The sequence below is a fragment of the Galeopterus variegatus genome, unplaced genomic scaffold (assembly GCF_000696425.1).
Source record: "Galeopterus variegatus unplaced genomic scaffold, G_variegatus-3.0.2 Scaffold1959, whole genome shotgun sequence".
NCBI lineage: Eukaryota > Metazoa > Chordata > Mammalia > Dermoptera > Cynocephalidae > Galeopterus > Galeopterus variegatus.
This window is the reverse complement of record NW_007728070.1, coordinates 166,803-191,111: the sequence shown is the minus strand read 5'-3', so window position 1 is coordinate 191,111 and position 24,309 is coordinate 166,803. Positions and strand designations below refer to the sequence as shown.

Here is a 24,309-nt window from a genome sequence, read left to right as displayed (position 1 = left end):
CTAGACATGTGGGATGGGAGACCACCCTGACAACGATCGGCAGGCCACAAGCGGCTCACGCGACATGGAGCCAGGCACTGCGCCATGCACCCCATAGTGTCTGTGCAGCAGATTCGAACATCCACTCTTTGGCAAAGAATCAGCCACCTGGAGCTCGCTACAGGGTAGTCTTCCATGAGGGAGCCCTGCAGCTGTGCCGTTTGCCTCAATGTGGCCCTTGTGGTGGTGGGGCCATTGTGGAGGTAGTGTTGACGGCCATGATGGCAGTGCAGTGCTGCGTGGATTTTCCTTCAGGAACACCCCTGCCCCTGGTGTCTCTGCTCATGGCTAGGTTGTGAGCACAAACGCTTATTGAGAAGCTAAGTTCCAGCCAGAGGGTGACCAGATCAACCTGTCGTGCAGGTAGCGGCCAGGCCCACATCCGCGTGCTCCTCCCAGCGGTGGCCCTTCACAGCTGCCTGCCCTCCACCTGTAAGTACTGGGTCTGGCCAGCCCTAATGGCAGCCAAAGCTCCTTTGAAAGCCTCTGTGTGAACCCCACCACCTGCTCGGCCCCTCCCGCACCTTGTCACCCTTACATTCAGACCACACATCCCCTTCGCCGCATGTGGCAGTTCCCCAGGAAGGGAGCTACTTGGTGGCCCCCAGCAGATGCCCAAGACACCTGCCAAGTGATGGGAAGGATGTGGGGATCTGGGTGGCCAGTCCTGAGCTGGGCTCACGCCCCGAGTTCAGGGGAGACCAAGGGTAAACAAGCTGGGGGACCAGGCAGCCATGTCCAACCTCAAACTTCCCAGTGTTAAGGAAAGGTGAGTGAAGACCTATGAGACAAAAGCTCTGTAGATGTTTATTCTACTTCAAGTAACAGAACCTGTGAAGTCCCATGTTTTAATGCACAGTGATGTGATACTCTGCAATATAAAATACAATTTACAGAAATTTCTATCAAGTAAACCTAAAGAAACACACTTGGTTTTTACATCTACGTACTTAAATTAGAAAAATTTGCTTTATATGTAAAAAGAAAACCTTCAGATCATATTAGATGTTGGAACTTGACACCTACTCTAATGTAATGTAACCTACTAACCCTTGGCTTATGACACCAAAAGTCCCAAATCAGTAAGTTCTCCATGTTTCCTTAACTTAAAAATTTGTGCTATAAAGTGAAAAATCTGTAGTGATGTATAATGGAACAGTAGACTCCAAAAGAACAAATGAAATTGTCTAATTTTACATCTGCAAAAGTTTATGAAAATATAAAAAATTATCAATGTGTATTTGTACAAATAAATTAGCCGGGTTTCTCTATTCCATACTTCAGGAGTACTGAAAAGCACAGGACGCGCGGCAGCACACCATACCTCACAGCAGGAAGCTTTCTATTTAGCTTGCAGGTCTTGAACTAATAGTCACTACTTTCCATTTCAGACTTTATACAGATATTGTTCCATTTTCAATTACAAACTTTTAAATTTATCGCTTGACAAATACAACAGTTTGGAGCTGAGTGCCCTTGTCCTGGGATATAGGAAGAGCTGCTCAGGGGGTAAAATTGACAAAACAAAATGCTTCTGATGATTCAAATCTAAGACATCCCCCTTTTAAAGTACACTTAATTGGTTTATTTTCTCACTTTCTTTAAGCTGGTAATATCTAAACATTTTTCAATAAGTTGTTATTAAAATGCAATAGTTTCTATTAGGACAGATGTAGCTTTTAATGTTTTTGAAGAAAATTTATAAGGTGATACATAAAAACTGAGCAAAACTAAAAAATGTGGGTTTTTTTCCTGGTTGAAATTTGTAATTCAAATTTCCTTATGACAAAAGAAAGATGCATTGGTAAGTTTTGTGTTTCTCAGCACTCCAGATATGAGCTGCTAACACTGTTCTCCCACAGCCGAGCAGGGCACAGATGCGTTTGGCTCACCCACTATAACCCCAGCCCCAGCGGCACCTCGCCACCCCTCTGGGAGAGCTGCTAAAGACCTGTAAAAACAGCTTCTCAGCTTCTGGAGACATAGAAATACAGATGAGATGTCAGTGAAGAGACGGCTCTAAGGTCCAATGAAATTCCCTTAAAATTTACAACAGTCAAGTTATTGGAAAAGATAACTTTATAGTCTGAAAAAGCAATATGCTTCTGTAGACACTTCCCATTTCTGTAATTTTAAATGGAAATACTGAATTCTTATATATATATTTTTAAAAATCAGAATTGTAAAGATGTGAAATTTTGTAAGAAACCATTATACACAAAATTACAGCAATTTCTGAAGTCCAGAATGTTCTATCCTGTATCTAAGTTCATAGCTATTTCAAAAACTATTTGTCCAACATGTTTTGTGAGCTTTTGTCAGGTGGAGACCACACATACGAATGTACTGTCATCACTGGCTGCCAGGCACGGCTGGCAGGAGCCTAGTTCTGGGTGGCGGCAGTGCCTGAATCAGAGGCCCGCATGGCTTCAGGCTTGTCCCGGGCCCTCTCCTTGCTCCTGCTCCGCTCCTTGCGGTCCCGGACTCGCTCCCGCGGCTCTCGGTCCTTGTCTCTGGCCTTCTCGCGGTCCCGGTCTCTGCTTCTAGACCTGTCTCGGTCCCGTCTCCTGTCCCGGTCGCGGTCCCTGTTTCTGCTCCTCTCCCGGCTGCGGTCCCACTCCTTGGCCCGGTCTGCCTCCCGCTCTCTGTCCCTGTTCATGTTCCTCTCCCTGCTTCTGTCCCACTCTCGGCTGGAGTCCTTCTCTCGGTGCCTCTCCCACTCCCGGCCCCTCTCCCAGTCCCTCTCTCTGCTCCAGTTCCTGCTGCGATCCCGTTCTCGCCTCCTGTCCTCAAAGGCCCGCCCCTGCCGACTTTCCTGGGCATCAGGCTCTTCCAGCGGTTTTTCTTTGGGTCCAGCTTCAAACCGCTCCCTTGGCCTCCCTTCAAAAGTCTGGTTTCTGTATTCATGGCCTTTGCCCTCTCGGCACTCGGACGATGCCCACTGCCCGTCGGCCTCGGGGCCCTGTCCAGGTGCGCTAGAGGTCAGGGCAGAGGATGGGCCTGCCTCGTCCCACCTGTCCTTCCTGTGCTGCAGGGGATGGCTGGGGAGATCAAGCAGGGGCCTGGGTGCAGGCTTCATCACTTGTGGGGTCTGGCCTTGAAAGTGAAATCGAGGTGTTTGTTCATTTTTTTCAGGAAACGGTGCAGACCCCCTTGGTCCACTAAACTGCAGAGGTGCAGGTGCTCTTTGATTCACAAATCTTGGTGGTGAATTTACCCTTTGCTCTTCAAACTGCTGAGGCTGCATCCCCCTGGGACCTGGCATGAAATTTGGTGCTTGGCCTCTGGATCCTTCAAACTGATTGGGATGAGGGCCCCGGCCATTTTCAAATTGATTGGGATGAGGGCCCCGGGCATTTTCAAACTGATTGGGATGAGGGCCCCGGGCATTTTCAAACTGATTGGGATGAGGCCCTCTTGGGCCCACAAAATGGCCAGGGGGTGGCCCTCTCTGGCCTCCAAACTGAGGAGGGGGACCTCCTCGGGGCCCTTTGAGCTGAGACAGCAGAGGTCTTCTTTGGCCTCCAAACTGGAAAGGTGCTGCACCTCTGTTACTCATAAACTGGGCTTGTTCTGGTCCTTCAAACTGGGCAGAGGGGCCAGTCGCCTCATGATACAGGGTGTCCTGAAATTCCCTTTTCTCCCCATGGGGATCCTTGCGTTCTTCGAATTGGGGTGGTGCCACTCCTCTAGGCCCGCCAAGGTAAGAGGGTGATGGGCCCCTGCTGTCCCCATAAGGAGGTGGCCCATGCTGCCCTGAGAATAAGGAAGGGATGGGCCCCTTCTGGGCCCCGAATCTGGCTGGTGGGGGCCCTCTTGGCCCATCATTATTAGAAACAATATTCTCTTCTGAAAATGGAGGGACTGGCCCCCTTGGTCCTGGGAAATTGGGGCCATAAAGTCCTGACATCCCGAAAGTGCGAGGTGTGGGTTCACGCTGGCCCTGAAACTGGGGCTGAGGGGCCCCTCCTTTTTGTCCGGGTAGGGAGAACGGGGTGGTCCCCTCGCCAGGTCTGGACTGTAGCTCTCTGTCCCCCTCAGTATCAGCTGCTGGGTGGTCACTCTTTGCAGCAGACTGAGGATTTCTTGGGTCCTCATACTGGGACGAACCAAGAGATTTTTCCTGAGATGTAAACACCGGACTAGAGAAAGGGTCCCTTCCTGCAGGAGAATTAAAACTCGGCCCATCATTCTGCAGAGGGCAGCTGGGCTGGAAGGAGGTACTGGGGGGCGTGGGCAACAGCACTCTCCGGGTTGGTCTGGCCGGGCCATCTGCAGCTGCAGTAGGGTGGGTGCTCTCCATGGGCTGCGGGGTGGGACTCCCTGGGTGTTCACACTTCTGGCCATCCTGGTCAGACACCAGGGGCACCTTTTCACCTGCAACCCAGAGAGGAGACGCCGTCTGCTTTTCTTCCAGGGCCAGCACAGGCACCTGACCCACAGCGACCCCTCCAGAAGCTTCTCTTGCTGGTGGGGCGCCCTGCATGCTATTCGCTGGGGGCTTTGAGAGAGGCTCGCTCTCGCTGCTCTCGGTGGCCAGCCGCCGCGCCTGCCGTGGGTCTCTGCTTTGTCTTGAGTCTGAGCTCTGGTTTGTCACCTGGGTCACCTGACCTGCTGACGATTCCAGGGTCTGCTGCTCTTGATGAAACAGTTCAGCCTTGGTCAGTGACGCCTTGGGCGGAGGTGACATCAATGCATCAGACACTGAGAAGTGGGCCATGGAGGCCCCGACAGCTGCCCTCTGCAGCCTCAGAGCCTCCTCCTGCTCCTCCAGCTGCCTCTTCTGCTCCTCAATCTGCTTGTTCAGTTCTTCTAACATTTTCTGCTGCTCCACCAGAGATGGAGCGGGGACGTCGGCAGCCTGGTCAGCAGGCCTCTCCACGGAACTGCTTCTCACATCTGCACACATCCTGTTGGGCAGGTCCTCAATGGTCACTTTCGCTTCTTCTAAGATCGTCTCGTCCTCAGGGTCGTAGGCCACCTCCTCCCTCTCGGCTGACTCAGGAGCCTCTTCCACATCGTGGCTCCTCCCACGCTCAGTGAGCTGCCCGCCAAAGGCTCTCTCCGGGTCATATTCCTCTTCAGGGTCATAGGGTCGATCATCCTCCTCTTCCTCTAGAGCCTTATCTTTTGAGAACTGACCAAACTGCTGAACTATCGGATCCAGCAAAGGAGCTGCCGACACCCCGTCGTCTGCCGTGGTTTTGGAATCCCGGTGGAAGGCGGGAATAGCTCCCACAGACTCTTTGGCAGGGGTGTCAAATGATTTCTTCTTTCCAAAGAGAGTCTGCAGGATGTGCTCCAGCGGCGAAGCTGTTTTCGAAGCAGGTGACGTGACAGAGGGAGCTGCTGTGGTGATGGCTGCTGGTGCTGTTGATGCTGTGACAGTGTTGGTGGCTCCTGGCTTGAGGGACGACAGAATTTTTAACACCGGTGGTTCTGGAAGAGGGGGTGGAGGCGGAGGTGACCCAGGTGGTGTGCTACTGACAGCTGTGTCTGCAGAGTAGAGCTGGTACTTGGAGGGCTTCTTTTCAGACTGCGGGGCTGGGGTTACTTTGGGGTAGACTGAGACATCCATTTCTTCTGGTTGAAGTCGGGTCCGCTTCTCATCTATCTTGTCTACCTCTCCAGCACTGGAAGGACGTTTTATTTTCTGACAGATTACCAACCCAAGGATTATATTTGGACGTGGTGACTCAAGACCTGAAAAACAAAATATTTGCATGAATTTTAGAATCTCACTCCAGCTTTTATCTTTCAGAGGTAAATTTTGTTAAGGGCTTTCATAGGGAAATTCTATGGCAAAATAAAGTCGAGTGTTTGAGAAGCCCATTGTGAAGACCAAACAGTTCCTGTCCAAGGAGGGCACCACCAGGACTGCCCAGTCCTAATGGCAGCCACTGAAAGGGAGGGACTAGCACCCTAGCAGCAAACTATAAAACCAAGGGCCCAATTCACGAGTAAACTCATCCCAATGGTCAGAATTTATGTTACATGCTGAAAAAAAAATTATATATAATGTTAAAGCAATAGCATGGCTGTGGTGGGGAGGCCACTACACGAATGTCTAATGTTGTTAACCTGCAGGGATCGAAAGCGCATGTGGACCGGCATGTCTTTTAAACAAACGCATCTTGGACATGCTCTTCTATTTGCCTCTTGCTACACATCAGGAAGGTAACAACCTTTTTTCTTTGACTTATGAGTTGCAACACATAAATTAAGCTAAATATACTAATATTAAATGTTTGATTAGGGACTAACTCAACTCAGTTTACAATGACCAACAGGATTATAATGATTAACAAGCACAAGCCATCGGGTAAACTCACTAGTTTCTGGTACCAGAATTACAATGAATGAAAACAATAACACTGACTGACATGGTTAAAATAAATGTTCTAGGCTTAGAAAAATTCAATGAGCATGAATTTATCAAAAACTACCTAATGCTCAAATCTTTGTAAACACAGGGCGTCTTGTTTAAATAAAGCACTGAGGCATTTAGCAAACTGCTGGGGAAGGACAGGTCACATGGAGACGGACTGGGAGCTTCAGGGCACATTAGTTTACAAAACAGTTATTTCTTAAGAAAGGGTTACTCCAAATATTCTAGGTTGTGACAACCTAGATCAGGAATGCTACTATTCCCATAGTGATCTCCCCACCCCCACACTCACACGGCATCAAGAATTCCAAACAGGAACTAAATAGCCAAGACACAAAACAGTAACTTACGGAAAAATGACTCACAAAGGACAGAGTATTCGTTTCAATAGCACAAAGATACAATTAATCAAACTGTATAAATTCAATTTACAGAAAACATTACATGGTATAGGAGAGGTAATCACACACTTTTTTTCTTACAATTTAAGCTAGTACTAAGATTTTCCTGTCCTTCTTGTGATTTAGAGATATCACAAATCACTTCAAATAGTTGTTTTGTAGTTCTAAATATGTTTGCTGTAGTCTCCCTAAACTCCAGTAAGGAATTTGTAATCAACAGCTCAGCACACGAGTGTAGGTAAATGTCCTGCCCCGCCACTTACAAGGAGGGAACAGGATGAGATAGGGCAACCCAGCCTCTGCAACTGACAACACGTTCCTACCCTCCCTCCTTAATGGGGTCCCAAGGGTCTCCTGCTTCACAGGCTGGTGTGTGAGATCCGCGTTGAAGGCACCTGTGGGTGAGCTGTAGTTACAGCATAATCTAGTGCTGAGCCACCATCCTCTCATGAGGCAGCTTTCAAAACATCCCCTCCCTGCTCTTCTGATAATAGCAGTGTTTAAGAGAAAGATTTGGGCAAAGGAAGGGACAGAATCTGGAGTTGGACAGACCACACTGAACAGCACGTCCAAAATTTCTGCTGGGCCAATGTGAAGAGCAACCTGTCAAGTTCATTTTCTAATTAAGGACATCCTAACTTCAAATAGTACTTCTTTCGCCATAATAGCTATTTACTGAACACAGCTAATTCAAATCCATAGTTTTGGGGTATGGTCAACTGTTAAATCGGCTGTTATGGCCTTCGTGGACCAAGTATGTCTGTTGCGAATGGTCCCGGAGCTTGCAGAACAGGTTTAAGTGCTGAGCACATTCAAACATACTGAGTAGCAGCTGATGTTCTAAGGGGCAGCTTTGGAAGCCAAGCTCTCTCCCTACAGAACCTGACACCAGGAGCAGAAGGCCAGGGTGGGGGTGGGGCACCAGATGGCAAGGACTGGGGGGTCTTGGTGCGGGGAAGTCACCTGGGACCACCTCACTCAAGGAAAAGCTCAACTGCTAAAGGGCCACCGTCAGGGCTCTTGAGCAAATCAGGTTTCAGGTCAATCAACTGCGAGTGCTGGGCAGACCACTGGGAAGAACCCAGGAAGACACAAACAATCCCCGGGCTGTGTGAGGTGCCTCATTCAGACCATCTCTTAATGGCCCAATATGCTTATTGATGAAAAGAATTAGTACATCCCAGCCCTGGCAAGATTCTTTAGACTTTGACCTTTGCCGTCCTATTCATCATAGGGAAGGCTGCTTAATATTTACATTGGCCTTGAAGATAGCAGCTCTCTAGAGAATGGCATCTAATGAGCAGATAATAGTTTTAGATGCTTTTAACTTTCCACTGTCTTATCTACACGCACTGGTAATGACCTAACAAAGCTGAACATCCCCACCAATCTTCCCAAAGATTTTACATTTAAACTGGGCTGTCTCAAAATTCATATCCCTACCTTGGGATAGTCAAATCTTATCATCTGACTCACATATTTTATGGTTGCGTGAATATTTGAAATGTGACTAGCACCTTAGAAATAGCTTATCCTCATGGAAGAAACAATAAAAGTAATTTACCTATCTTGGACCTTAGAAGCTATCTTTACTGAGGTGAAGGAACATGTCCCAAATTTAATGATGCTCTACACTGCCATAAGACAGGGTGTCCAGCATGACAGTACAAGAAAAATGAGACCAAACGGTCACACAAGCCCCTCCAATTGTTCCCTACTGCTGGGGGAGGGGCAGCAGAAGACAGGTTTCCCAGGGGTTAGCTTTCCAGGCTCACATTTGGGTAGCTGCAATGTCATGAGTGATGACACCTGGAGAGTGGCATGCATCTGGATAAGTGCAGAGGCAGAGGCCACACTGGTTGTGGCATGGAGATGAGGCCCCGTGGGAGGCCGGGCACTGGCTGGACAGTGCTGGGCACAGAATGCTTACTTACCCACCTCCCTCTCGAGGGCTGCTGTGAGGTGTACAAGTCATAAAGTGGCGGGGGGAGGGTGGTACTGAAACAGCAACTGCAGTTAGAATGTCCCATTTTCCACCTCCACAGAGGGTGCCAATGCGCCCCCCCCACTCCCTCCAAGACACCAGAGTGCAGGGCATGTATGAAGACTTTTTAGCTCCACGTCTGCGTTCCTTGAGTCTTCATGGCAGAAGGGTCTAGCCTCAGATCAGTGGTTAGAATTAGACCACATGATCGAGAAACCAAGGATAAGGGGTATATTTGGAAAGTGTTTGCCAATTAATTTCCTGGGACAAAACCAAAAGCACGGTCTGCATCCAGGTGCACCAGCAACTGGGCCTGAGAATAGATGAAGGTGCTTAGAAGAAACCACCTGCTTCTAAGTGGCGGGAAGCAGCGCTCCGGGACCGCCCCACAAGTATTGAACCTGATGTGCCGCAGGGCAACCGTCTGTTTTATGAAATAAGCCACCTGAAAGCTGACTCCTCCTAACCTCGAAGCTACCAAATGATGCCTTTACCGCCAAACCTATCTGGTACTTTACCATTTGTTAGAAGATGAAAACCCTCTTACGGTCTGAATCTGTCAAAACAAAATTTTCACACCTGCTCAAACAGAAACTGTGTGAAAGTTAATAAACAATAGTTCTTAAGTATGACTTGGATAGAAAGAGACTTGGCAAATATGAGGGGAAATAGTATACTTCCCCCAACCCAACACACACACACACACACACACACACACACACACACACACACACACACACACAAACCCCTCCCTCTTTCCAATTTCGAATCCCTAGGAAAGCCACTGGGCCCAGTGAGCGTCCCAGATAAGAGAAGGGTGCTGTCCATCTTCTTCCAGGGGCCAGGAACTGCCCCAGAGCAGTGTGGACCAGCACACCCTCTGCTGTCCTTTAACTTCCAAAATAACCTTATGGCCCTTTGGGAGCTGGCCTGTACTACCAGAGGAACGTCACGCTAGCTATAGAAAGCAAAGGTGGACCTAGGACGGGAATTCAGACAAACAATGACCAGTTTCTGTGAAATATTTTTATTGACTTAGGAGAAAGTAGTACATTCCATTCAATACTGTATTTGACTTTGATTACAATTTCTGTGCAAAGCTGTTGATACACACACACATGAAAACTGAAGAAACGCTTACCTGACAATATTTCAAACCATAGAATTTTCAGTTAATTTAGAAAAGTTAAGAAGAATACAAGAAGTCACTATGGATTCAACTATTCCTCCAAGAAGTGCTTTCCAGTATTAAAAAATTCAGAGAAAACCACTCTTTCCATGAGAGCATCTAAAAAGGGTAGTGTCCCCACCCTTGGGAAAAGATATAGGCTGCACGCACCTATGTTAGAGACCCAAGGCTGCTCAAGGGCACATAAATTAAGTCCTATTCATTCACTTGGAAATGATGGGGCTGGGCCCTGGGTTCATACTCGTATGGGCGTCTTGGTTTCAGGTACAGTTCTGTTAGTCACATACAGAACCACAGACGAGCTTCCAAATCAACTAGTCCCAAGTCATGCAGAGACTGAGATCCCAGTTCTCCACTGTGACACCCTGTCAGAATAACTTGCATTGAGCTGAGCTAACATCTTAGTGGAAGTTGAGCTGGATTAGAGGGACTCAGGCTTTCCAGCCATCCTTGGAGATAATACCAAGTTAGTAAAAAGGCCAGTGTGTAATAGAACAAGACAAACCAGCATTTCTGAGGACAAACTGTGAAAACACACAAGGACAAAAACGTTTTCAGAGAAACCCTGCCTGCTCCACACGTGCTCTGAAGAGCTGTGAATTGTGTGTGATTGAGGGGCTCCGTGGAGCAGCTACCCAAGGTCGCTGTCCCCAGAGTGTAGCTGAGACAAGAACCACGTTGACCGAGCGCAGGCCAGCTCAGGATTCCCTTTGAGGGCACAGATTCAGCACCTGTGGTGTCTCTGCAGGCTTCTCAAGTGTGAGCAGCAAGAGCTCAGGGGAGGACACCATGCAGTCAAAATCTGCTTGGCCCCCGAGCTCGGAAGGCGAGGGACACCTGTAATTCTACGTGGTATACACCAAGGCACATGTGAGTCAGTTGCTCTCTTCCCCAAGGAGCTCCCTACTGCCAACGCGACCTTCTCCTCACACATCCTGCAGGGACTGACTCCATGGCCCACATGGCAGTCCTGATGCAGTCTGGCGGGTCCTCAAGGCTGCAGCACCATGTTGCCTCCAGGCCTAGGCTTTGTGTGCTGCAGAGCTGAGAGCAAGCTTTAGAGCAGAAGCAGGGCCCATGCAGACCCCAGCCCACCGCTCCCTGGATGTGTGACCTCAGGCAGTGCAGAGGCGCTCCCGTCAGGCGTGTGGGGCCCATGCTGTCATGGAGTGTGTGCTCACACCTGACCATGGCTCTGCTTTGAAGACCCAGCCACCACCCTCACACATGGCCTGTGCCATCCAAGGGCTCTTCTGTGCAGAGACTAATAACTCCATGAGGACAGGGAGCTGAGACAGGACAAATGTTCCAGTACCTAGCTTTCCACACACACACATGCACACACAACTACACACTTATACCATGAAGCCAGGACATACATGTGCATATTTGTATCTAGAAAATGCCAAGTCAAGCTATAAATATGTGAAGCAATCAATATACAAGCAGCCGACCTGGCCCGGGCTCAAGGTTGTTCAGCTACCATGGAAGTGTGTAAAATATCATACATACATATTAATGTCAACAATAATGTCAGGAAAATAAAAAATGCACTAAAGTCTTTAAGTTAAAAAAAATCTTTAAAAGTTTACTGGCATAATTTCATTGAATACTACTTTTCTAAAACCCTTCCTCCTATCTTAACAAAACACATTTATTGTTTATTGTGAATGAAAATCTGTGGGCCTTTTGAAGTCCCCTTCAGGCAGTGTCACGGCCTCAAGGACTATGCTGGCGAGGCTGACGTCATGGAGTGTGAGAGCTGCATGGTCGGTGCCCATCACATTGAGTGGATGAGGTGAGTGTTCCCTGCCCAGCCCTCTGCGGTCCCTACCTCTTCCTCCGCCAGTTGTGCTGCCGCCCAGGACTGTGCCCACACGACTGGCTCATACTGGGGCTGACACAGAGGCTCCTCTGGTGGCCTCCTCTGATTGTCATTGCCCACTGTCGGGACCTCACTGAACCCCCAGGCCTGGCACACGCCCCTTACCATCGCACTCATGGGGCATTGCTGAGTTTGGAGATGGAGTAGGGAGAGGAGTTCAAACAGGATGAAATGCTGCTTTAATTTTAAAAAGTGGAGGCTCAGTACCTACTAATTCTTATTTCAAGTAAAAACTGCTCTTTTTTACTCCGAGAAGAATGTGCTATCTGGCACCAATGTCTACGGTATAGGGACTCATACGCTTACACTAGCTTTTACATACAAGTTTTCACACTTGTGACTGACCGGCCACTCTTCACAGGTGTCTGAGAGGTCAGCTTCTGTATCTTTACCTCCAGGAGGACTGGACACGTCCTCTGCCTGGTCCTGCGGGAGCTGGGCAGCGCTCTTCACACAGCCATCACTGAGAACTTCCACCAAGGAGTTCTTTCTGCCATCCTTCAGGTGGCATTTCTTTACCCAAGTACGATTTGAGAGGACACACTAAAGCACTTTGCTTTTAAAATGTATTTGGCATTAAAATAATTTAATATATCATGTCAGTAAATATTTAACCCTGGAATTATTAATACCAACCAATACCTTTATAGGCACATAATTCCGAAAAGTAGGCACAAGCCGAGCCAGGTGTTAAGAGCAGGCTCCAGTTGGCGCATGCTATGTGCAGGTGATGAGCTCCAGGCCCCAACACAGGCCAGGATGTGGAGGGGTCCCTACAGGATCCCAGCTGGCTTAGGTGCCGTGCGGCTGGGGTTGTTGACAGGGACAAAGGTGCAGGGTCTAGGCAGCACCTGTCAGTGCTCAGGGCATTCAGTTGCCACTGCTATGACAAAGCACTTTAAAGAGCACTTACCACGTGTCAGACACATCAGCATTCAGATAAGATCAATCCTCTGGGGACTTCGCCGCCAAAGACACTCCAATTTAGGCACCTAGTGCCAATTTCCTAACTGAAGTCACATCAATTTCTTCTAAGCGGAGGAGAAAGAGCTGTATGCTAACAGACCATGCCCCCCTTGAAATTGCCCTCAACCTCTGACAAATATAGTTTTTTAGGTTAATTTATACATACCCCACCCCCTTTTTCATGGGTGGACCCAAACTGTAGTTCTTGGTTAAGTTATAATACCACGCTTTAAACAACTGAGCTAGCCGGCCAGCCCTATAAATAACCCTTTAAATACAGTACTTTCTAAGGAATGAGCAAACAAAAAGTAATTTGTCAAAGATGAAATAACTTATTAAAATTTGGGCAGCAGTCTTAAAAGTTATCATTTCTAGGAATATTTTTCTACATCACTATTTTTTGTATGTGGTAGAAATTAATCTGTGGTAGAGAAGTAACCTCAGGAGGGAGAAAGTCTCTTACTGACATCTGCTCACTCCTGAGCTGAGATTAAGAACAAGAATCCCATTTAGAGGGAAGAACATGACATAAGCCAATATTAAAGCATCGCCTTTCCTCTCCACTGACACTGGGCATCTGAACATCCCATTGATCTGCGGCTGTGACAGGCTTGTTGGAAGCTGTGGGCTTTTTTCCTCTGTGTAAAACTTTTCTGAGACAATTTATGCTACTAATAAGGGGGCATTACTAGTGCCACACCCCTGTATGCTAGAAGAGGAATTCTACTGCTAAACATGGCCTCATCTGTGCTCCTCACTGTTGTTCCCAGAGAGTCATGGTTGGGTGAGATGGCAGATCTACCTTGTGACAACTCGGTAGGACTCCATGTCAGTGGGGAGAATATGTGTGGGTATCTGATGTGGCTAATTACTACCCAGAAAGTTGGTGCTTACCTGGTCCCTCAAAGGGCAAGAGTTTGGATGGAACAGGGTCCTTGGCACTCAGTGGGATCAGGTAGAGGTCCTTGACGTGCCTGTTGTTATTAGCTACAACACCAAAGCGGCCACGACTGCTAAAATAGGAGTAGAGAGAAATATAGGCAACCTCTTCTTCCTCTGTTGCAGGGTGAAAGCGGATCAGACAGAGCTCCTACAATGCAAACAGAGAACAGGGGAAAGTCTTTATCTGTGACCGCTCGGGGAGAGCATCTGCATTAAAATCCATACCCAAACCTGAAAAGTGCAGCCTGAGATTGGAGATTTTAGCAATTCTGATGTTGACTTTCATAGCCCTATCATCCGACATCCTGAAATGATGAAGTGACGAGTAGTAACACAAATACACAATCGAGTACCACACTGCCCGATCCCAATCTTGGCTTCAGCAGGAAACCCTTTAGAATGCCTTCTTCTACAGCCTTGATTTCAGAGTTCCCCTGTGAGAGAGACAGCCACGTGAAGCGTAGGCTTAGCTGTGTCTGCAGCGGGAGCACACTTTAGTGCACACACCACGGCTGCAGTCAGTGAGCAGGCTGCGTGATCTGCAGCTGTTACCTGTGTTGTCTCCACACAGTAGGGTTAAACTAGACACAGGGTCTTAAGCCTTTTCATGAATCTGATGGAAACTGTACGTACAGACACACACAGCTGTAGCTAAATCTCAGGGGTTCCAAGAAAACCAAAACCCATTCAAGAGTCCGGGCTGAGTGTCCTTTGCCAGATCACCTCTGCATTCCCATTCTACTCCTTCAACCATAAAAAAGTTAAGGAAATAAAGCTTATACATTTCTTACTAAAATGTAACCATATATATATTATTACAATAAGGAAAAAACAAATTTCTTTCACTGTATCTCTAACTCACCCTCGCACAGAAATATAACTATGTGAACTTATTTTAATATTCACCTGAAAGTTGCAGGCTTCCATTTCAAGTGTGAATCATCAAAATGAGAGGTTTAAAGAGATGTCTGAATATACACTATCTCCCACCGTTTCAGAGACTATACTGTAAGCAGATACCTTAGACACAGAAGACTTGAGCTTGCCGACGTAATCCCAAACCGTCTTCGGCGCGATCCTCCCACCAATGTGAATTGTGTCAGGCAAGTCCTAAACAAAAAGCACCTGGAGTGAGTAAGTGGTGGAGCCACAGTGTTCACAAAGAGACTACCGTAGCAACATCAAGGCACCAAACCACCTAAGATTCAAGAAAACAACTATTCCAAGGAAAATGTGATAATTGTATCCAATTCTGATTGGCTAACCACCATCCAGCATTAAAAGCTATAAAACCCAGAGGTGGTATAATAACTCTCTGCCAAACAGGATTGTTTAGAAACTACTGCCTGACATTTTTAGTTATGTTTTAGGAACACACACATATAGTAAACGATTCAGATATTACCAGGATGACTGACCGGCCACTCCTTGCTCAGGCCGTAAGTGCTAGTGCTATTTTTGTTAATTCAGAAAAATAAAAGACCTGCCTGGGCTTATACACACCACCCACACTAAGCAGGTTACACACGCCTGGCTGTGCTGGCAGCTGGGCACACACATATTTAGTAAATGCCCTTGCTAAACAGATCACTGCTGAACAGATCATTGGGCTGCCTGATTTCTTGTTCAGATTTCTGCTCTGTCCAAACTGTATAACAATCTGACCCATTACAGCAACCTCTATTTTGCCTTCAGAGGTGCTCAAATATCCAGACGGTCAGTTTAAGAGTCACATGCCCACTTCTAGTAGAGGACCTCCTGTGAAAGACACATACACACAGGCACATGCACAAACACACTCTTGATTCTAACCTCACTGAGATAATCAAAACACCCAGAGACAGGATATGCCTTAGTGACAAATTTTGCTACACTTTGCATGTTAATAAATCCTTTCCAAATGGTGCTGAGTCGAGACAAAAACGGGGTTGTATCTCCTTCTGGAGGGGAACGTGACTCTGGGACACTGTAAAACAAAATCATGAAAAAATCCATAAATCTCTTTGTACAAAGAGAATTTCAAAAGTATGAAGACTATATTTAAAAGCAAAAGTGAATTCCTGAAAGTTTTGGTAGCTTACTTTTGCCAATTAACTGCTTTAATTGTAACAATATAAATACACACTTTGCTCAAAGAAAAAGAGTTGAACTATTTAATCACCAATTACCTTTCCTTTTGTTAGTTTAAAAGAAATAAAACGTTCTTGGCTCTTTCAGACTATATCTGAAGTACATACCTGATATTTGGTGATGGTGGAACTGACAAGTATCTTGGGTCAGGGGATGAGGACGGCTTAGCCAGTATGGACTTGGGCACTGTCACAGAAGTCAAAGCAGGCTTCACCACATCTTGTTTGCTTTCTACTGCGTGTATGCTGTCCGGGTGGGCTACTACAGAGGCCGCAACCGTGCACGACCCACTCAGAGCAGTCCTGGGGTCCCGGCCGGACACTGTGACAGTGGTGACCACCGTCCCCCCACAGGAGGCTGGGCAGGGAGGGAGGCCTTCCAGGGGGGAGGGCTCTGGGTGGCTGTCTCCTGGAGGCCCAGGGAAATACTTTCTCTCTGGGTTTGGATGAGAAGCACTTTCTACGTCTGGCTCAGAAACATTTTCGGTCAGAGTTTCTGGTATCACTTCATCAGCTGAGTTAGGAACCAGACCAGATGGAGAGCTGTCATACTTGGACTTTAAGTCTTCTTTCTTAGCAGAAGCTGATAATTTTTGTTTTTTTGGAGCTGGCTCATCTTCTGATGATGAAATCTGACCTGAAGAAGATGAAGAAAGACTTCATGAGAAATCTGACACATCCAAGAGCACAGTGCTCAAGAGTGGGTAATAATTGCTTATAAGAACCAAAAAGCAACACTATAAAGGGAGGGGCTAAATTTATAGACTCTAGAAAACCATTCTAGCCTTTTTTTGGTTTGAACTTGCCTTTAGAAGGATTAGTGACTTTAAACAAAGTTTAGCATCATCGCCAAATTATGCTCACCTGTACAGATTTTACAGTTTAGATCAAAAAGATGCGCCCGGTGCTGGCTCGTTGTGTCTTTCAGCATACTGCTGAAGACGTCCAGAAGAGGCACGGGGCTTTTTTCAGGGACAACTCGTACTGATTCTTGCTGTTCCTAAAAGAAGAAAAAAGAAAGTAGGTAATTTCTTTTCCAATTCCATTTCTACATTATCAGCACACATGGAAAAAGTCTGATGTGATTAAGAACCACTAGAGGAAAGAAAGAAAGGATCACTGAATACAATCACTTGAGAGGTGATACAATTATATGTGTTCATTATAAGCTCAGTGTCCTGCCCAACAATTTAAGATATCTAAAACCATTTGGAATGGGTTAATTTCAGTCTATCCTTTATGAACACTGAAAATCCCAAATGCTCACCTCTGAGTCTGACACGGGTGGAGAATCCTCCATGTTGGGAACGGTTTCCTGTTTAATGGCAGTCTTCTTGCTTTCATTATGCAATTTAGTTCTGGACTCCATCACCTAAAACAAAAAAAGACAAAAATAAAGCCCTATGCCTTGTCTTCTAGGAGGAAAGCATTAATTTACTTCTGGTAAAGTTAGTGCCTCAAACAGCCCTCCCCTAAGTACTTACAGATTTCGTCGGTTTCTCCCTCCATGTGGAAAGTTCCTTAGATACGAGTTCTTCTGGCTTCATTCTCACAAGTTTTGCCAGAGAGATTTCCTCACGCAGAACCCGATGGAAGAGTCCCTATAAACAAACATCTCTCATTCATAAAACATTTAAGTGTGTTAATGTGGAGAGGATGTGGAAAAAGTAAAACAGTACAGAAGCTCTGCCTGGAGGTTCAAGTGTCACAGGATGATGACCCTAAGCTTCCAACGGAGTGCAGCACTGCGCCAAACCCTGCAGAGGCAAGACCTCACCCATCTCCCTGAACAGCTAAGAGCAAATGGAGACCCAGTCAAGCAAGGCCCATGCTGCACCCCCTCAGGAAAAAAAAAAAATCACATACACCATTTGAAATACACGTCAAAAAGGTACACCCTTAGGAGTAAAGACAGGAAGAAAACTACTCGTGCTGGGGGTTGTTAACCACAGCGAGATGCAGAGATGCAGTGTGTCTTACTCTGGTTCTACCACACAGCTAAGAGCTCAGAGGCCGACAGAGGACACACTGGGTACCAGCAGGAGGCTGTGCCAGGCATGCAGTGCGGCCTTTCCAACCTTCATTCCCATCTGGATCACAGGGGAAGACCACCACCCACCCATGGCTGCTACGAAGATTGAGCTACCCTGCAGCACCTGTCCAAATGGTGAGAACTATAGGGGCTGCTCCTTATTATTACTCTAAAAGTTGCCCAAATCGTTGGGCTTACTCAGCTGATGAGAAATAAGAAAATAAGACAGAATAGGTTGTCTGAAGCCAGAATATGGAGACACCCATATTCTAGAATAAAAGAATCTGAACTTTACTTTGGAGCCAATGAAGTGGTGGGCATGTAATTTCACTGCAATGTTTAGAAGAGACTAATCTGGAGAAATGAAAGATGAACTTCAGGGGGAGCCAGTGAAACGACTGACAAGACTCCCAAAAATCCACAAATATTCTCAACACCAAGAACATGGGAGCATGTGGACGCATCACAGAGGATAAAACACTTTTCAACTCTTATGGAAAGGATATAAACATTGCAAATGCTGTTTGATTTATCACTGTGAAACTGAGCTGACAGAAAACAGATGCCAAGTTCACTTCCACATCAGGAACATTCCAGCATACAGTGACCACACTCACCTGGTTTTTGGGGTCCTTCAGGTTGAACATGATGCTGCGGTATTTACTCTTGTAGCGATTGTCTGTAACTTGAAACAAGTTAAACATTTCCTTCTCAATATGGAGGGCGATTTTTCCTACTTCATTTTCTGTCATGATTAGGTCATCGCTGTCATTGACTCTGAACAGAATTAAAAAAGAAACTACATAAACCTCTCACATTTGCATGTATCACACTTTTTAAACAGTGGAGCAATCTCAAAACCACCACACTACAAATGGAAGTGCTCCTACATATAAGAAACCACATACAACAGCCCACCTTTTCCACAAGATCTCTTTTAAGGAGCGTCTTATATTCTGCCGAATCTGTGAATTTGGCTGTGACTGAGCAGGGCTCCCGGTTCCGAGGTGTCCTGGGGCTGGAGGGGCCGCAGGAAGAGAAGTTGCTCCCGGCTTCCTGATGGCTCCAACCAAAGCAGCTGAGCCAGGGAACTTTTTGGAAGCAGCCGTCACAGAGACCAGCATGGGTCCTGCCCGCCTGGCAGCAGAAGTGCCACCTGATGGGGCGGTCGAGAGCCACGACTTCTTGGGGATGGTGCCTTTGAAGCCAGGTGACTTTTTAAGAACTGGTTTGGCTCCTGCCACATTAGCAAAAGAAGACTTCTTTGGAACAAGACTTCTAGGCGATGGTTGTTTGCCCACCGAGGAGCCTGGAGGGGCTGTCTGCTTTGAGGCTGAGGCCGCCACCGCCTTTTCTTCCACTCTTCTGTCTGCCTTCATGGCTGCGAGAGAGAACGCAGCACGCAGGTAAGACAGGACAACAGGACTTCAAAAGCATGCCCACCCTTAAACTAGCAAGTGCTTACTAGGCATTACTGAATACGACAAATTTAGAGAAAAGGATTTAAAAAGTCTTAAAATTCAGAAAAAGAAGTGTAATTAAGCGCTGCCAGCAGTATTTACAATAGTGACTATACCTTATGTCAGAAAGAAAAATGCTTTATTATATTATTACATTAAACCTTTTACTCCAACCAACAAACTCCATTATCAAAGGCTCGATTTACTCCCCAGCTGGGCTTTAGAACTGAAGGACAAACTTCACATTACCAAAAAAGATAGGAAGATGTAGAATAGCACTTTCATTAAGAATTCAAGTGCAATTTGTTTGTAAACTCGAGTTTCATGAATCTTCTCAGCAAAGGTAAAAGCAACAAATGCTTTCGACGTGCACATCCAACCCCTGAGGTGCCCTCTGTGGCCAGCATATCCGAGTGTGGGAGGGTCTCATGTGCCACATCACTGTCCTTCTGGACGAGTCACTTGAAGATGATGCCAATCATGAAATAGGGAAAGGTGACAGGAACTTGCAACATGTTGAAGGTCAATCATGTTTTCATACTGAGCTGGCATCTGAGATTACAGTGATGCTGTTGTATAAATGTCCCCATTTAGAGCACTCGAGTCATCATTCAATTAAAGTGGTAAATCAGTGCTTTTAATCCAAACAAGGAATGTAGTCAAAAGCTCAAACAAAAAGTCAAAAAGCCCTTAACTTGCACAAAAACCTTTATGCAGTGAAGAATCAACTTGTTATAATCCTACACTAGGCCCCCAGAACTGAGGTTAGCACTGCGACCCCACTGCTGCCAGGAAGCAGGGTTCCCACATAGATCGCACAGTGGATGGCACTTGTTGGGCAGCTGTGTGACACGGAAGGACCCCAGGCAGTGGGGCAATGCACAAGGTGTTTGGGAATAGGCACAGGCTGCCAGGCGGCCTCAGCCCCTGAGACACGGGCTCTTCTCAAACTGTCCACTCAGCAGCAAGCCTCCACCCTCCCAAACATCGAAGTGGGGGAATTCAACGTGTGTTCCAGGGATCCCTACAGTTTTCAGCCAATTTCTGAAAAGCCTGGGAGCTGCACTTTCCCCCACTTTATAGGACAAATAAAATTCCTTATTTTTACACATTTGCGACAGTACTCCATGAAGCCAAAGCTCATGGAGTGTTAACAGGCAATAAGCCCAACTTTAATTCCAACTGCTTTCATATTTTCTGCCCTAACCATCCTTTTAATGGTAATTCACTAAAAAGGCAAATCTTGTATTTTCATTTCACACTTCCAGCTTCATGTCCCCTGCCTGCCTCTTGCCACAGGGGGTCTGCCCACAGCACCCCATGCTTGGCATCATTTCCAGGCCTCAGCTGATGAGGCTCTCCAAAGACCACTGTGTTCCCTGGGGGCTGTGGCTCACAAGCTACGATGGCCACAACTCTAAATGTGTCATTCCTCTGGGAGCTGGGTTTCCATATAAAGTGCACTATAAAGCAATGACGATGTCTAGCAAAATTGAAAATAGGGACACACTAGGAACAAAGATAAAGCCTACCTTTTACTGTCCAGGACACCTTGTTTTAACATTTCTACGTGTACTATTTCATCAGATCAAGTTTACACACCTAAGGGATCACTGTACCTTCGTATTTGGAAATTTAACAACTCAGATTTAGCTAGCAACGTTTACAGCATTTAACTTGAAGGGCTGCTAGAGTTTAGGTTAGGTGAAATCGGCAGAGGCCCCTTTCCTTGGGGGAAGAAGTGTGGGGGCCGGGAAGGGCTGGACATTTAAAGTACAGCAAGGACGAAGTGCTGGATATCGATGCCGCAAAGAACTCAGATGCTGAGCAGAGGCACCATGAACCACCCATCAGCCGGGCAGCAGACCACCCAAAAATCATGAAGAGAATGAACCCGTCACGATTAACGTTGAGGCCCAAAACCAGTTCAGTCACTGCCTTCACAAATACAAACTTCACTGAGAATATTTTAATGTTTTACTTCAACATAATTCTAAAAAGTTTGGTCTAAAGCGTTTCCAGAAACCTCAGTAAAACACCTTGAATGTAGTACATGGGACACCTGTGTGATGTGACCTGAAACCAAACCTTAGCGACATTTAACATTCACCTTGTTTCAGGTTGGAAATACATGTTTACTTCAAAAACATTAATCACACTTCTCCAAATCATAAGCTTTAGAATGAGATGTCCTCACAATACTTCTACTACTGGTCCAATCGGTGTATTTTCTCCTTCATTCAGGGAAAACCCAAGAGATTACTTCTAGGACATTCCCAATATATATGGCTAAAGTCACCTATTACCCAAGATGTTGCTTTTTTATAAAATTAGTTGCTTCTCTTAAAAGCTAACCTTCATTATCCTTTACCTATCCTTTAAAGAGTACATAAATAGAAATAATTAGGTAAATTATTAGTAAATTTTTATAAAACTGGGGGACTCCAACAGCCAGCTGCCCACAGGTTACCTGCTGGTGTCACGACACATGTCAAGCCTCTGTTCTACTTTGAAATGTTCAAAACATGCCAAAAGTTCTACCCAGCAGCTGCCCCAGGGACCTGTGTGCACTTCTGTTGCACTGTGAGTGGCCACAGCATCGGTAGTGCTGGACTTGGGTGAGCTTTGCTGGAATGGCAGCGACAATGAGAAACTTGAGGACAGTTAAAACTTGCAAATTCACTTTTTACTGTATTACGTTGTGTATAAATTTACAGAAGGGCAAGAAATAACTTGTAATCAACCAGAAAAAACTACTCTAGAAAAACAGCAGCACTGCCTTTCAGGGACGAGATGCCCGTGAGCTGCCGAGTTCTCTGCTGGTCGGCAGCAATGATGTCCCGGTAGCACTGACTGTAAAAGACATAGGTGCACCGCCCAGTCCCCACCCATCTGTCCACTGGACAGGAGGGGAGCCATTCCGTCCACACAGCCTCCTTCAGCATCTGCATCCTTGGGGCCCGCTTGTGGGGAGGAAAGGTGCCGCCTTTTGGGATCTGGCTTAAACCTTAGTAGCCACAGGAGGAAAACCTGCCCATGGCCAGGCCGCTGCCCCAGATGAAACTGCTGCTACAGTGACCGGCAACTTGTTTATAGTGGAAATAAGTTATCTGGGGTCCAGCCGACTACAGAACAAAGCAGGCCGTTGGCACAGGGATCAGCAGCACACCCTAGTGGGCTAATTTCCCCAAAGCATGAAACAAGGCGTCTTGTCACACTGCAGGAATGGCTGTGGCACTACAGCATCGCTGGTCACTGGGTGGCACTAGAGGGCCTCAACGGAGACTGGGAGATGATCTGGCCTCCACCAGAAGAATTATGCTAACGTGTTCCTTTGGGTAGAACCTGTCCAATTGCCCACATGGAAGTTGCAGCCGGATAGAAATGAAAAATATGGGGCAGGAGATCAAGGCTGCACAGTTCCAACCAACCCCACAGACACCCACATCCAGTGACCACACACACTGGATGCTCCTCATGGGCAGAGGAACTGCTGAGACACACTCCCGTCAGTACTGGTGACTGGTTCAGGGACTCGGGCTCCAGACCCTCTCCCACTCCCACTGTGCACTGGATCCTCACCATCGGCCACGCTGTTAAGGACTGTTTCTCCTCTATGAACCTGGAAGTTAGGGCTCTGAAGGGACAAGTGGAGAGAGCCTGTGAGTAAATTCGGCTCACGATGACATCAGTTCTATTTTTAGCTCTCAGTAAAGCACCCGTACAGTGTAGTTTCCCATCTCAACTGTTTCACTGTTAAGAATTTTCCTTGTGTGAAATATCAAGGTGCCAGTAGCAAGAGAAAGTGTTCCACTTTTGCTCCTCTCAATATGCTTTCAAATGAATTATCATTGTAAAAGTGCAATTTATATAAAGTATCCTTTTATAAGTTATTGACTTTTACATCAGAAAACAAAATATAGGTAATTCCCTAACTCTCAAGACATCGTAGAAGACATTATGGTTTTTGTAGAGGTCCACACACTCATGTTTTGGGACACGTGAAGCTTTCCTAGGTTAATTTCTTTCTTACTGAAGTCCAACATCTGAGTTACCTCCATCTTAAGAGAGGAGTATCATGAGAAACTTGCATAAACCAATTGCACACCTGGAGGCATACTCCTTCTCCATGGTTTAGTAGTTTCACATATTGTAGTTCTAACATTAAACTAAAACCTGATTCATGTTGGGTTGGTAGTAAGCAAAGACCTGTTCAAACTACACTTACTGTGAACCACTAGAATGAGACATGACAAGGGCTGTGAGGGGAGACGGGCATTACACTCAACTGCAACCTGGGTCACCTGCCGAGCTGTGCAGTGGGCGCAGTGGTATACCCGGCTGCCAAGCCCAAGGCTTGTTTGGAAGCAGAGCTGCTGCTTTTCCAGATCTTCCAGCCAGAAACGGGCAGTCTACTTTAATAAGGTTAAATTTTAACCAACATCGTTTGTGCCCCAATTGTTTACTACTTAAGCCAACATGACAGGGCATGTTAAAGTAGTCCATTTGCCCTCCCCTGTAACACCCAGTCCCAAAGGGTCACATGCACACAGACCCCAGAGCTGATGGCACCGTGCAGATCACACTTCAGGGTGTGCAGCCAGTTACCTTGTGTTCTTCTTGCTGATCTCTTCCAGGTTTGCGTCAAGTAAAAGTTGCCTCAACTTTCATTTTAAATAAATGATAAGTAGCAAAAATTCTTATTGATCTCCTAAATTTACTTCGCTAAATCCTAGAAAGCTAAGAATATAACTATGTTTGTGTCAATGTGTAACAAACAAGCATTAAGTATTTTACAGCGTTTACAAATGTACCTGAAACTGTGTACCGCACTGGAGGAATGACAGCAGGCATCTTCAGGGGTGACCTTTGCAATCTATGACACCGATAATGC

The 24,309-nt window shown here is 46.5% G+C and overlaps 1 protein-coding gene across 1 annotated transcript in view; it reads right to left on the bottom strand.

Annotated features, from left to right (window-relative positions):
* Positions 1 to 823: 823 nt before the first annotated feature.
* DIDO1 (death inducer-obliterator 1) overlaps positions 824 to 24,309 on the bottom strand; it is a 54,613-nt gene continuing 31,127 nt past the window's right edge. Inside the window, exons 8-17 of the mRNA XM_008579807.1 lie at positions 18,874 to 19,336; positions 18,573 to 18,732; positions 17,408 to 17,524; positions 17,191 to 17,295; positions 16,788 to 16,923; positions 16,032 to 16,560; positions 15,607 to 15,760; positions 14,815 to 14,904; positions 13,747 to 13,942; positions 824 to 5,742 (exon numbers count right to left, since the gene is read on the bottom strand). Of these exons, the coding sequence (XP_008578029.1) occupies positions 2,423 to 5,742; positions 13,747 to 13,942; positions 14,815 to 14,904; positions 15,607 to 15,760; positions 16,032 to 16,560; positions 16,788 to 16,923; positions 17,191 to 17,295; positions 17,408 to 17,524; positions 18,573 to 18,732; positions 18,874 to 19,336 (5,270 nt within the window). The 3' untranslated portion in view covers positions 824 to 2,422. The remainder of the gene's footprint in view (positions 5,743 to 13,746; positions 13,943 to 14,814; positions 14,905 to 15,606; positions 15,761 to 16,031; positions 16,561 to 16,787; positions 16,924 to 17,190; positions 17,296 to 17,407; positions 17,525 to 18,572; positions 18,733 to 18,873; positions 19,337 to 24,309) is intronic.